At 37.6% G+C, this 15,838-nt stretch overlaps 1 protein-coding gene across 1 annotated transcript in view; it reads left to right on the forward strand.

The window, feature by feature from the left end:
* LOC105117711 (disease resistance protein RPM1-like) overlaps positions 1-11,592 on the forward strand; it is a 12,071-nt gene extending 479 nt beyond the window's left edge. Inside the window, exons 2-5 of the mRNA XM_011015462.1 lie at positions 9,842-10,037; positions 10,170-10,329; positions 10,429-11,012; positions 11,107-11,592. Of these exons, the coding sequence (XP_011013764.1) occupies positions 9,842-10,037; positions 10,170-10,329; positions 10,429-11,012; positions 11,107-11,592 (1,426 nt within the window). The remainder of the gene's footprint in view (positions 1-9,841; positions 10,038-10,169; positions 10,330-10,428; positions 11,013-11,106) is intronic.
* The last annotated feature ends 4,246 nt before the right edge of the window (positions 11,593-15,838 follow it).

Raw genomic sequence — 15,838 nt, forward strand, 5'->3', positions numbered from 1 at the left:
AATAATAATAATAATAATAATAATAATAATAGTAAAGAAAGAGAAGAAGAAGATGATGATGAGAACTTGGAGATGGAATATTAATGTAAGGATTAAACAATAATAATAACAAATGTCAAGGTTAGAGGTTCCACTAATGGTATGTCAAACAAGTATAGTATAAACTCTTATTATTGAATTGGAAACCACACACAAAGGAGGTTCCAATCAGATTATATATTGTTAACATGATTACATTAGTCATCTTATTCAATTAATGCTAATACTTGTAAATCTCGTCAAGCATTCATGATTATAACTTATGTTAACAATAAATCAAGTTCCTTTCATAGCTCAGGTGTCGGTTATACCATACATTATGGGCTATGAAAGTACCAAGCATTTGTTGTACCAAGTGTTATATAACATAAATCAATATTAATCATTTAACAAGCAAAGTATTAAAGAGTGAACAAGATAACAAATATAAAACATGTTAGTATCAAACATTAAGGTCCATATTAAGTTTACATTATACTTATTCTCACACCATTAGTGTAACCTTTTCACCTTGACATAATTAACTTAGCTAGACATAATGAAAGAAAGCAAAATAGATAAACAAAATAAGAACATAAAAGCTAACTAAGTAAAGGAAAGGAAATGAAAAGCATAAACTTAGTATTAATGAAAGCAAAGCATAAACATTACAAAAAATACAAAGAGAGAAAGGAAGAGCATGATCTTGATCTGGAAACCAAGATGCCTCACTGCATGGCAAATGCCTCCTGTTATAGGCCAAAATTGGGAACTATTGATTTGAGGACTAATGGATAAGTGGGTGGCCAACTTTTGACTTGGTGACAATCCTTATCTTCTCTGGTCTGCCCAAAAAGTCATTGATAACGTCCAAATTGGAGCTAGTTTCAAACATGAAAGTTGTAGGCACTTGTCTCAGCTTTCTTGTGCAAAACATTCAGCTCATTTGGACTTCTAGAACTCCAGATATGGCCAAAATACCGAACAGTGCTCGGGCTGGAAGACAGATTCGGGCTTCTTTGTTGTTGCTACAATTTGGACTTGATAATGGCCTTTTTAGATCTTGGGCTCCATATGAAAGTTGTAGGCCTATGTCTTACCTTTCCATCCATATAAATTGGACCTAAATATGAGATATATAGCTCTAGATATGACCCAATTACCGAACAATATAACAAATACAAAACATGTTAGTATCAAACATTAAAGTCCATATTAAGTTTACATTATACTTATTCTCACACCATTAGTGTAACCTTTTCACCTTGACATAACTAACTTAGCTAGACATAATGAAAGAAAGCAAAATAGATAAACAAAATAAGAACATAAAAGTTAACTAAGTAAAGGAAAGGAAATGAAAGGCATAAACTTAATATTAATGAAAACAAAGCATAAAAAATACAAAGAGAGAAAGGAAGAACATGATCTTGATCTGGAAACCAAGATGCCTAAATGCATGGCAAATGCCTCCTTTTATAGGCCAAAAATGGGAACTATTGATTTGATGACTAATTGATAAGTGGGTGGCCAACTTTTGACTTGGTGACAATCCTTATCTTCTCTTGTCTGCCCAAAACGTCATTGATAACGTCAAAACTGGAGCCAGTTGCAAACATGAAAGTTGTAGGCAATTGTCTCAGCTTTCTTGTGTAAAAAATTCAGCTCATTTGGACTTCTAGAACTCCAGATATGGCCAAAATACCGAACAGTGCTCGGGCTGGAAGACAGATTCGGGCTTCTTTGTTGTTTCTACAATTTGGACTTGATAATGGCCTTTTTAGATCTTGGGCTCCATATGAAAGTTGTAGGCCTATGTCTTACCTTTCCATCCATATAAATTGGACCTAAATCTGAGATATATAGCTCTAGATATGACCCAATTACCGAACAGTGTTCCGGTTTGGATTGCACCGACATCTCTTCTCTAAGTTTGACCATCTCTTTATCCATGCAATTTAAGTTCTTCAAGTCATCAATCAATCCTTTCATTTATGTGATAGACCTGCATTAAAAATAGACATTTACCACAAATTAAAGGTATCTTATATTATTAGATATATTATTATAAAACATGCTTTAGTTAAGGAGTTATTGATACTTCTAGTGCAAAATGATGATATAAAACCATGATAAAAATGCACTTTTAAGTACTAATCACACCCCTCAACCAGCTTATTACTAGTCCCTAGTAATCAAAGCGTTAAAACAATTTGCAAATTTCACAAAGCAAGGTATTCATCATTTAACCTCCATTAATCTATCCAGATAAACAAACTCTCATTAAATTTATATATCTGCTCAATACCTCTTAACAAGATATTAATAAACCTTTTTTTTATGCTCAATGTATCAACACATAATTATGGGGCTTTTCTTGGAAGAAAACAAAATTTTTGTTCTAATGTTTAAGGTTAACTTCCTTGGGTTGGGATTACTATTTTTGTCTTTTTTTTTTAACTCTATATACATATACTTTAAAAACATCATGCATCTTTAACTCTTGTAACGAGCTTTCAGCTAATGACTCCCAGACCAGTTGGTCTTAGGGCATTAGGTGTTAAGACACCCCTACGAGCTTAGTAACTCGGGTCGCAGATACTGATATGTAGATAGTGCAATGTTTGATTCCCTTAAGCTTTTCTCCTCGACCCATGTAACAAGCGTTGGGCCAATAGCTCCCAAGTCAGTTGACTTTAGGGTATTAGGTGTTAAGACACCCCTTCGGGCTTAATTGCTTAGGTTAGGGAGGCTACGAAACCAAACTTATCTACATTTTTATTATCATCATTTTTTTTTTCTTCTTTTTTTTCTTTTTTTTTTCTTTCTTTTTTTTCATGTTTTTCTTTTTTTCTTTTTAATTATATACAATCCCTTTCCCTTAGTTGTTACCTTTAACAAAAGAACATAAATAATGTAATAATCCAATATGCAACCCACAATCATATGTTAAAGTGTGTGTGTGTAAATTAAGGTTTAAGAATACATGTTAAATAAGTATATGAGCAGAATTAAGTGGTAACAATACGAGAGTTTGTAAACCTGAATATTTCAGGAAGTATTATAATAGACCTTGTTAAGAATGGTTACTAAGATGTGTCTCAAGGGTCACTTTAACAAAAGAACTCCTTTACTCTGTCATCCTAGTAACAACAATTATGCACATGCTTTATGAAATGAAAAACAATTTTTTTTTTATCAACTACTACCCTTTTTTTTATCAACTACTACCCTCTCCCCCCAACCAAAACGAGACATTGTCCTCAATGTTCTAAGGTAGAAAGATAGAGTATAAAAGATATCACCTGAAATAACGAACACCGACAAACCTGAAACACACTAAAACAAAAATAAGAAATAACAAAACACAATAATAAAACCAAAAGACACAAAAATTCACAAATGAAGGCTCAAATCCAATCTAAGCTTTTTACGGCTTTCCTTAGATGACCAATTTATGCGACTCATGAAAGGATCAATCATAGGAATGAAAGATTGTAGTTGGTCAATCAATTGTTCAGCAGTAGTAGCAGAGATTATGATTTGTCATGCAGAAGATGTTAGAAATTCCTGTTCCACAGCATGATCAAGAAAAGACAACAACTTATCATAATAACCATTAACATTTAACAAACCTATGGGTTTATGGTGAATGTGTAATTGAGCCCAAGAGGAAATATGAAAGATCTCTTCCAATGTGCCTAGACCACCTGGTAAAGCAATGAAGGCATCAGCATGATTAAACATTGCATTGATTCGAGCTGACATTGTGGAGACCTGAAGTTCCTCTCCAATTGTTTTTCCAATGATGTCCCCTTGTGCCAAAGCTTCAGGGACGACCCCCAAAACTTGACTACCTCCTAAAAATGCAGCTATTGACACACCTCCCATTAACCCAAGACTGCCTCCCCCATATACTAAATGAATCTTTCTCTCAGCTAGCACCTGACCAAGATGATTTGCTGATTCTAAAAACTCCTTTTCTTTCCCAGGACTAGATCCACCGAAAACACAAATATTTCTTATTTGATGATCTGAGGAACTTGCCATTTCTACACACTTCTGTATTTGTTGAATGTATGGGTTGAGTAGAAATGAAAGGAAGGAAAAGAGGGTTTTATAGACGAGGAATTAGAAAGGCAATCATAACACCTATATGTAGGCCAGCTGGAGTCTCACACACTCTCTCTCTCTCTTTATTTAATTATTTATTTACTTTTGAAAAAGCATGTGTATGTACAGGTAGTTGTGATTGTGGCTCACATCTTCCCTTGGTTTTACGTCCAAGAACGGCTTAAACGCCCTCTATGGGTCGGGGATAGGCTTCCCATCCAGTTTTCTTAAAAACTGGAAAACAGGGTCTTTTTTAGTCAGATTCCCAAGACTAAGTCGATCATGTTCTTTATGAAATAGTGGCCATAAATCATGAATTGCACGATGCACATCTCCACTAGGATGCATCTCAAGAGTTAATAGAAGATTATCTAAAGACTCCTTACTCAGGCCATCCTTAATGAATTGTATTTTATCTTCACGGTTTATAGATACCATTCCTAAAGAACGACATTGTGTATTACAAGTCCATCTAGCACATCGATGACAGACTTCTAGTCGTTTTGCATGACGCTTCTTTGCAAAAGTGTTTTTACCTGTTCCAGGCATGTGTGAAATAAAGAAATTAGAGGACTCACCTGATAATCGAACCTTTGCTTCAATCAACCAGCGAATATCTTCAGGAATTCCATGATTCATTAACAATCTCAATCTTGCACATCTAGCACGGTAAATTTTTGTAATCGCATTCTGAGGTAGAGCGGGAAAATACTTTTTCAATTTTTCAAGATTAGTGTCCATTTTCAAATGAGAATTGGAAGAGAGATTCAAAGAATTGCACAGATATATACACAAATATCAGTTATTGTGGGAAACTGAAAGAACCGACTTAAGTCACGGAGTACCGTTATCCGCCATTTGACCGGGGTGAGAGAAACTAGCAAAAATCACTCAAGAAAGAACTGACTTAAGTCACGGAGTACCGTTATCCGCCATTTGACCGGGGTGAAAGAAACTTGCAAAAATCACTCAAAAAGAAACACAAAAAAGAAAATGTGAGAAAAACAAAATAATCAACCTTTATCTACAAGATCATTCAAACCAGCTGATTCATTTTCACTAGGAAAATTATCAAAGTAAGCTTTCAAACGATGTCCATTTTCCTTAAAATCATTGTCATTCATTGAATTCGCAATATCACAAGCCCCATAAGGATTGGTCCATCTTAATCTTAGCTCTTTAGGGAATGCATAGAGTTGAGAATCATAAAACAAAACTTTTTGACCAGTGTCAATTTTTTGACAATTTTCACAAGTTTTGCAGAATGCATGTGTGTCCTTGAACATGGTGGGCCAATAAAATCCATTTTGAAAGATTTTTATAGCTGTCTTTTTTGACGAGAAATAACTTCCACATGCTTCAGAATGACAAAGTTTAATGACACTACTTACCTCATTGTCGGGAATGAATCTTTGAAATATTTGATCAGGACAATATTTGAATAAGTTAGGGTCATCACAGTAAAAGCTCTTTACTTCGTTCAAAAACTTTTCTTTGTCTTCGGTACTCCAATCAGCTGGCAAATCTCCTAAAGCAAGAAAAATGATATTTTTATCATACCAAGGCATTGGACTAAGAGAAAGTAAGGACTCGTTAGGAAAGTAATCATCGATTGGTGTGATGTCAGATGTTGAATCTGTTGTCACTATTGACAAAAGATTCGCATCAACATTTTCGGTGCTTGTTTCATCCGTGATTTCTTCCTTAGAATAAATCATTTGCAAATCTTCAGATTCATCTAACTCATTTTTACTTAAAGTAGATTCAAGTTGATCATAAACTAATTCATCAATATGATCTACTTCTTGTAAATCATTATCATCTCCAGGTTGCTTGCAAATGTTGAAAATATTCATCTCCAATGTCATGTTTCCAAATGATAACTTCATCAGTCCATTCCTACAATTAATCAATGCGTTAGAGGTTGCAAGAAACGGACGTCCTAAAATAACAGGAAATGAATTACATGCTTCAACAGGTTCTGTGTCCAAGACAATAAAATCCACAGGATAAATGAATTTATCGACTTGTACTAACACATCTTCAATTATTCCTCTAGGCACTTTTATAGATCTATCGGCAAGTAAAAGAGTTATAGAAGTTGGTTTTAACTCACCTAGATTGAGACTCTGAAAAACTAAATATGGAAGTAAATTCACACTAGCACCAAGATCAAGTAAGGCTCTTTCAATTTTATGCTCTCCAATAAAGCAAGAAATTGTAGGACAACCAGGATCTTTATATTTCAAAGCATTATTGTTTTGAAGAATAGCACTTACTTGTTCGGCTAGAAAGGCTTTCTTTTTCACATTCAGTTTCCTCTTCACAGTGCATAGATCTTTCAAAAATTTAGCATAGGAAGGAACCTGTTTAATTGCATCCAGCAAAGGTATATTGATCCTTACCTGTTTGAAAATTTCATAAATTTCAGAATTGTGATTGATTTTTCTTTGTTTGGTCATGGCTTGAGGAAATGGAAGTGCTGGCGGAGAATCAGTCGTTTCTTTGCAATTTTCAGATTCAACCCATTCCTTACCCTCAGAGATTGACTCATCATCTTTCTCATAAGGTTCAAGAGAGGGTTTTTCAATAACCTTACCACTACGCAGAGTAGTGACTGATTTGACTTGATCCATGTGTTGGCTTCCGGAACTACTTGCATTTGTATTGTATTGCCCTTTGGGATTTTGTTGTGTTTGAGATGGAAGCTTACCTTTCTCTTGGAAACTAAGAGCAGATGTTAATTTAGCAAGAGTATCTTTAAAATCTGTCATGTTTTGAACAAGTTGAGTATTGATTGTCTCTTGCTTTTCAATGAATGCATGCAACGTTTCCTCAAGATTTCTTCTAAGAGGTGGAGCATAAGGAGGTGCATATCCATGAGAATTTTGGAAATTGTGGTGTGCTTGAAATGGTGGTTGTGAAGTTTGTGCATTGTTGTTCTCACTCTTCCAACTAAAATTTGGGTGATTTCTCCAACCAAGGTTATATGTTTAGGAGTATGGGTTGTGGTTGGGCCTTTGAAAACTGTTTAAAGCATGGGCTTGTTCATGGAGACATTCCTTAAAAGAAGGCAAGGTTGGACAATCGTTGGTTGAGTGTTCATTTGTTTCACAGATTTGACACACAATGTTTTCAATAGATTTTAATTGACCACTATTTTTCAATTCTAGTGCCTCGACTTTTCTAGCTAAAGATGTAAACTTGGCTTGAAAGTCATGATCTTCCCTAAGGTGGTACATGCCTCCACTAGATGTATGAGGTTGAGTTTTACTCGGTGCCTCATAAGTACCCGCGGTGTCCCAATTTTGAGCATTTTCAGCTAACAAGTCTAAGTACTCCATTGCTTCATCAGGGTCTTTATCTTCAAAAGTTCCATTGCACATCAATTCAACCATTTGCCTATCTTTAGGTGTTAACCCTTCATAGAAATGTGAAACCAATCTCCATGTTTCAAAACCATGATGAGGGCAAGTACTAAGCAAGTCTCGATACCTATCCCAACATTGGTAAAATGTTTCTCCTGGTTTTTGAGTGAAAGTGGTGATTTGTCTCTTGAAAGAGTTTGTTCTATGAGATGGGAAAAACTTCTTTAAAAATTGTTGTTGCATTTCATCCCAAGCACGAATGGATCCTGGTCTTAAATTTTGTAGCCATGTTTTAGCTTTATCTTTTAATGAAAAAGAAAAAAGCTTTAATCTGATGGTGTTCATGCTACAATTTAAATTATTATATGTGTTGCACACCTCCTCAAATTCCCTTAAATGCAAGTATGGATTTTCCAATTCCAAACCATGAAAAGAAGGTAAAAGTTGAATAATACCTGGTTTAAAATTAAAATGAGATGCATCAGGAGGAAAAACTATGCATGATGGTGCACTTGTTCTTGTGGGATTCATGTGGTCTCTAAGTGTTCTAGCACGGTTATTCTCATTATTCTCATTATGAAGTGATTGATTATCTTCTTCGGCCATATTTTCTGAAAATGATGAGGATACCCTACAAAGTCTACCACTTGATGTACGTGACCACACTCTCATGCACGTGTAGGAATAAAATAAAAAAAAAAGAAAAAAGTAGTAGTAGTAGTAGTAGTAGTAGTAGTAGTAGTAGTAGTAGTAGTAGTAGTAGTAGTAGTAGTAGTAGTAGTAGTAGTAGTAGTAGTAGTAGTAGTAGTAGTAGTAGTAGTAGTAGTAGTAATAATAATAATAATAAAGAAAGAGAAGAAGAAGAAGATGATGAGAACTTTGAGATGGAATATTAATGTAACGATTAAACAATGATAATAACAAATGTCAAGGTTAGAGGTTCCACTAATGGTATATCAAACAAGTATAGTATAAACTCTTATTATTGAATTGGAAACCACACACAAAGGAGGTTCCAATCAGATTATATATTGTTAACATGATTACATTAGTCATCTTATTCAATTAATGCTAATACTTGTAAATCTCGTCAAGCATTCATGATTATAACTTATGTTAACAACAAATCAAGTTCCTTTCATAGCTCAGGTGTCGGTTATACCATACATTATGGGCTATGAAAGTGCCAAGCATTTGTTGTACCAAGTGTTATACAACATAAATCAAGATTAGTCATTTAACAAGCAAAGTATTAAAGAGTGAACAAGATAGCAAATATAAAACATGTTAGTATCAAACATTAAAGTCCATATTAAGTTTACATTATACTTATTCTTACACCATTAGTGTAACCTTTTCACCTTGACATAATTAACTTAGCTAGACATAATGAAAGAAAGCAAAATAGATAAACAAAATAAGAACATAAAAGTTAACTAAGTAAAGGAAAGGAAATGAAAGGCATAAACTTAATATTAATGAAAACAAAGCATAAAAAATACAAAGAGAGAAAGGAAGAGCATGATCTTGATCTGAACACCAAGATGCCTAAATGCATGGCAAATGCCTCCTTTTATAGGCCAAAAATGGGAACTATTGATTTGATGACTAATTGATAAGTGGGTGACCAACTTTTGACTTGGTGACAATCCTTATCTTCTCTTGTCTGCCCAAAACGTCATTGATAACGTCAAAACTGGAGCCAGTTGCAAACATGAAAGTTGTAGGCAATTGTCTCAGCTTTCTTGTGTAAAAATTTCAGCTCATTTGGACTTCTAGAACTCCAGATATGGCCAAAATACCGAACAGTGCTCGGGCTGGAAGACAGATTCGGGCTTCTTTGTTGTTGCTACAATTTGGACTTGATAATGGCCTTTTTAGATCTTGGGCTCCATATGAAAGTTGTAGGCCTATGTCTTACCTTTCTATCCATATAAATTGGACCTAAATCTGAGATATATAGCTCCAGATATGACCCATTTACCGAACAGTGTTCCGGTTTGGATTGCACCGACATCTCTTTTCTAAGTTTGGCCATCTCTTTGTCCTTGCAATTTAAGTTCTTCAAGTCATCATTCAATCCTTTCATTTATGTGATAGGCCTGCATTAAAAATAGACATTTACCACAAATTATAGGTATCTTATATTATTAGATATATTATTATAAAACATATTTTAGTTAAGGAGTTATTGATACTTCTAGTGTAAAATGATGATATAAAACCATGATAAAAATGCACTTTTAAGTACTAATCACTCGGTATCAAATTGCTTCAAAAATCCAAGCACTCAAAAGCCGAGTTATAAATATCTCAGAGGCACATCGGAGATATTTGATCAGGAACAACATAACGGAGCCAAGCTCGAGCTCCACCCACACACCAAGGGTGGCCAGGCCAGGGAATATAGTTGAAGAAGCAAATATAGTTGGCATTGAAAAGCCCAAAAGGCATCTTATTGGGTGGCTTGTCAGAGGCAGATCCGAACGTGAAGTGATATCAGTGGTTGGAATGGGTGGTTTGGGTAAAACCACATTGGTGAGAAAAGTATATCATGATGCAGATGTAAAGAAACACTTTCAATTCAGGGTTTGGATCACCCTCTCTCCATCTTTCAAGGAAGAGGACCTTCTAAAAGATATAATTCAACAGCTCTTCCGTGTGCTCTAGAAAACTGTTCCTCAAGGAGTGGACAACATGGACAGTGATAAGCTCAAGACGGTAATCAATAAATTCCTTCAGCAAAAAAGGTATCTCATTGTTTTAGATGATGTGTGGCATACTGATGCTTGGGATGCTTTTGAACCCGTGTTCCCGAACAACAGTCGTGGTAGCCATATATTGCTGACAACGTGAAAAACTGAAGTAGCCCTTACTGCCTGCATAGAATTCCCAGATAAAGTGTACAATTTGGATCCATTATCTCCAGAAGAGTCTTGGACTTTGTTTTGCAAGAAGGTATTTCGAAACAACGACTGCCCAACACATTTGAAGAACGTTTCAGAAAGAATTCTGGGAAGATGTGAAGGACTGCCGCTTGCTATTGAGGCTATGAGTGGTGTTCTTGCGACGAGGGACAGGAGTAAAATAGACGAATGGGAAATGGTGTACCATAGTCTTGGTGCTGGATTGGAAGACATCAACAGAATGAGGAATGCGTTGAAGATACTATCACTCAGTTACTATGATTTACCATATTATCTCAAATCATGTTTGTTGTACATCAGCATCTTCCCTGAAGGCATACCGATTCAGCGTATGAGACTTCTTCGATTGTGGATAGCAGAAGGGTTTGTGAAAGGAAGGGAGGGAATGACATTAGAGGAGGTTGCAGATGATTTTTTGAATGAGCTCATAAAAAGAAGTTTGGTCCAAGTGGTAGAGGCAACCAGTTATGGTCAAGTTAAAGCATGCCGCATCCACGACCTTCTCCGTGAGATACTGATAACAAAGGCAAAAGAGCAAGATTTCGTTGCGATAGCCAAGGAACAGAACATGACTTGGTCTGAAAAGGTCCGCCGTGTATCGATACATAATGCCATGCCAAGCATGCAACAAATACATGTTGCATCTCGCCTCCGCTCATTGTTGGTGTTCTGGGGAATAGATTATGGTAGAGGCAACCAGTTATGGACAAGTTAAAACGTGCCGCATCCACAACCTTCTCCGTGAGATACTGATTGCAAAGGCAAAAGAGCAAGATTTCATTGCGATAGCCAAGGAACAGAACATGATTTGGTCTGAAAAGGTCTGTCGTGTATCGATACATAACGACATGCCAACCATGCGACAAATACATGTTGCATCTCGCCTTCGTTCATTGTTGGTGTTCTGGGGAATAGATTATTTTCCCGGGCCTCCTAAATTTATTTCGCCTTCTCGTTCAAGGCTGCTTACCGTGTTAGATATGGAAGGCACGCCTTTAAAGGAATTTCCAAATGAAGTGGTCAGCCTCATCTTTTTAAAGTATCTAAGTTTGAGGAATACCAAGGTGAATTCCGTTCCAAGCTCAATTAGCAAGCTTCAAAACCTGGAAAGTTTGGATTTGAAGCATGCTGTTATAGTGTTAAATGTGCACGGGGTGCACACCTAAGGTATGTTGTCCAATACCAAGCCTAAGGGTGCTGGCAGCCATGCCAATGATGGGATAAATTAGCAACGCAGATTTATGCGGCTATAAGTTTGTCAAAGGAAAAATTGGTAGCACAGAATGCTGGGCTTGACGATGGAATGTCCAAGCCAGAATGGAAGACTCGTTAGTGGCATAGGCTGGCGAGAACTGGGGCTGTCGAGAAATGCAGGGTAGCACAGGATGTTGACAAACATAGGCTTGGCAATGGAATGTTCAAGCCAGACAAGGAAACTCGTCAGGGGCATAGGTTGGCGAGAATTGGGGCTGTCGAGGAATGCGGCAGCACAGATTGGTGAGGACTATGGGCTTGGCGATGGAATGTCCAAGCTAGACAGGAAAACTCGTCTGGGATATGGGCGGACGAGAATTGGGGCTGTCAAGGAATTCAGCAGCGCAGACACTGGGAACCTGCGCGCAGATGGGAATTCGGCAGCGCAAGATTTGGCTAGCTTGCACGCAGATGCGAATGCGGCAGTGCAGACATTGGGGCCTGCACGCAGTTGCGAATTCGGCAGCGAAGGAATTGGGCCTGCACGCAGATGCGAATTCGGCAGCGCAGGAATTGGGACCTGCACGCAGAAGCGAATTTGGCAAGGCAAGATTGGGACCTGCACGCTGTTGTGAATTCGGCAGCGCAGGATTTGGGGCCTGCACGCAAAAGCGAATTAGGCAGTGCAAGATTGGGCAGCCTGCACGTAGATGTGCATTCGGCAGCGCAGATATGGGGGTCTGCACGCATATGTGGATTTGGCATCGCAGTATTTGGCGACCTGGTACCCAGGGTGCGCACTCGGCAGCGCACAAGACCTTGCACAAGTCAGGGGCTTGACTTGGCAAGATCTAAAACTTGGACGAAGGACTGTCCAAGGCATGTGGGTGATTTAACAGCAGATGAAGCTAGAGCTGGCAAATGGGGCTGTCAGGCAAGCATGCAGAAAGTGGGAGCATAACTGGGGTGTTTCCAAGTTGCTGAAGTCATGAAGCACATGGGGGAGGAAGTTCTCCACTATATCCTGAAAATAAGGATATGGGTGAGCCACAAATGATCATGGAGATCATGGGGGAGTAAGTGCCTATTATGTCCTAAAATATGGGGATCATGGGGGTGCCCTGCAGCTCACATACTTGGCTATAAATGGTGATGGTAATTCTTTGTTGTACAGGGAGAATACATAGAGAATAGAATGCATAGAGAGGAAATAACGTATATAAACTTGTTGGTGTAGCATGCGAATTCTATGCATAGCACACGTTGTGTAATCCTTTGTTGATGAGATAAATAAAGGTTGAGAGGTATTCTTGTATTCTCAGTGTGCTTGGTTAAGAGCAATTCTACTTGTGTATTCCGCTTGTCTTTAACATGGGAAAGTGGGGAAACCTCTCGGGTGAGGGAAACACTTAGTTAATAGGCAAACACGAGTAGATAGACGAGGGAAGGCTGAGTCTAGCGAGGGACTAGGCTGCCGCACGGGTTTATTCGCGTAGCGAAAAAGTACCCCGTGACACATGCCAAGGTCATAGAGTTGTCTGTTGACGTTCTGAAGCTCCAAAAGCTTCGCCACCTGCTAGTGTATCGCTATGAAACTCAGGAGTCTGATGATCCAATTCGCAACAAACACGGTTTCAAGGCACCAGCTCAGATAGGAAATCTGCTTTCAGTACAAAAGTTTTGCTTCCTAGAAGCAGACCAAGGCCAGAAACTTATGTCAGAACTGGGAAGATTAGGCATTCTAAAGTTCCGGAAGGAAGATGGGAGGGATTTATGTTCCTCCGTTGATAAGCTGACGAACCTTCGTGCATTGTCTGTTACTTCAATAATAGAGAGCGAGGTCATTGATCTGGAGTACTTATCTTCTCCTCCTCAATTTCTTCAGCGACTATACTTGACAGGACGTTTAGAGAGGTTACCAGCCTGGATACTCTCACTTGATAGTTTGGTCAAGTTGGTTTTAAAATGGAGTCGCTTACGTGAAGATCCGCTGCTTTTTCTTCGGAATTTGCCTAATCTGGTGCACCTTGAATTTATACAAGTTTATAGTGGCGAAGCACTGCATTTCAGTAATGAAGGATTCGGAAAGCTTAAGGTTTTGGGTCTAAACAAATTAGAACGGCTCAAATCTATAACCATGCAGAAGGGAGCATTGCCTTCTCTCCAGAAGCTAGTTGTCCAGGGTTGTAAACTACTGCAGAAGGTGCCCTCTGGAATCAAACACCTCGCTAAGCTCAAAACACTTGATTTTTTTGACATGCCGTATGATTTTGTCAAGAGGCTACGGCCTGATGGAACTGCACAGAGAGCGGCCAGGACTTTTCTCCAAAAGCCGGTTGTCCAATTCATTAAAATATTGCAGATTCTTCCATTTGATGTGCCCAACGATTTCATCGGGAGGCTCCATCCGGATGGAGATGGTGAAGATTATCATGAGGTTGGAAATGTGCCTGAGATTTACTGCACCTATCAGAAAAATGGCAATCGGGAAATCTACTACAATTATGCAAGACCAAACATTCTTTTGAAAAGGCAACCTGATTGGAAACCATGATTTGCATCTGTAATTTTTTGTGATAGATGCTAGTGGTTGCGAAGTTGATTGTAAATTAATGAAAGCTTTTTTTTTTTGAATGTGATCAAACTTTCCTTACAAAAACTATGATGTTTATGAACATACCACAAAAGGGAAGATAGCTCACAACCAACCAAACAAAGAAAAATCATAATCCAAAATAAAAAGAGTTCCAAGGGCAGGAAATTCTGCGTTTGCAGCTTCGAAGAGATAAACACCATTCGAAACTTGCAGAACTCTGAAATCAGCATAGTGACAAATTTTCATTTTAACACAAAAAAAAAAAAAAAACACTCCTAAATGGAAGCAACAATCCAGATTTTCAATCCTATGATGAAGAGCTATTCTTTTCAAAATCTAAGGGATTTCAGTAGCTTAGTTTAGGTAGACCAAGCACTTTCTTTGGCTTCCATCTATGTAATATGTGCTTGATGTGCTAATGAAACTGGATAAAGGCCGGGTAGGACAAGAAGAGACAATAGAACACAAGATGAAAAGTAAAGTCCATGACCTCCAGCCCACGCACCAAATGCCGACACGAGTAAATTCAACTCCCATGTGCCGCTTGCTCTCTAGAGGTCAGTCCATGGTGTTAGGTTCTGATGTGTTTATGGAGTTACGTGTGCCTAGATGAGGAGTGAAATAACCTACAAGGAAAAACGAAGGAAATCACTTAAATAAGTTTCAGTTTGAAAACAGCATGCCAACTTGCAATTGGGATACCAGTATCCAAACCAAACTCCTTGTCATCAAATGGTAAATACTGCTTGGCACTTCAGAATTACAGATTTATCAACTATATATGCAGAGAAAGCACGTGTTACCTTGTTATCTGTACAGGGATGCAGAAAACACTAAAAAAACATCTATTTTATTTTTATTTTTTTCAAGCCAAAAAACACTTCTGAAAAATAGAAAAAGAAACAGAAACAGAAACAGAAAACCGTGTCAAACACCCCGGCAATCTATTATAGTATCGTCTACATGTGACACAGCATCGTGTCACTGGCTGAAAGCAAGCAGCGTCAGCTCAACTTGGGGTTGGCTATTTTATTAGATATTACCTAACAATGGTGAGTCAGCTAGAATAACCCTTTCATTTTTCTAATCTTATCTTTAATTTACTCCTCGATGCACGTATTGCCGGTCGTTTTCCACCCCATAATTATAATATTTATATGCTAGAGCTGATTGTAAAACCTTCATGTTGGCGTCAGATTGTTTGTCTTGGACAGGTTTTACATTAATTTAAACAGCTAATGTCGCAACCATCTAGCTGGTTAGATAATACTTTGCAGGATTTACACTCAACCACCTCATCTCTTTACATTCAGCAAGGTGGGCATAAATATCCATTTGTATCTGACAACAGCAGGGTCTTAAATTTCTGAGAGGGAAATAACAAATTTTTGAAGTTTCTTTTGCTGAAATTACATTGGAAAAAAAAACAATTATTAATTTTTTTTCATCCGTGTGTTAGAATTGTTGTCATTAATATGCAGTAATCATTTGCAGCCTACCCTAAAAAATAGGGTTGTCATTGTCAAAAACCTATAATAGTAAGTGTGTAGCCAAGTTGCACCAACCATTGACAAAATGGTGCAACTCATGTGTTGCCACCATTAGTGCCACAAATCATGCCA

This window comes from Populus euphratica, unplaced genomic scaffold, assembly GCF_000495115.2.
Source record: "Populus euphratica unplaced genomic scaffold, PopEup_1.0 scaffold1494.1, whole genome shotgun sequence".
Classification (NCBI taxonomy): Eukaryota; Viridiplantae; Streptophyta; class Magnoliopsida; order Malpighiales; family Salicaceae; genus Populus; species Populus euphratica.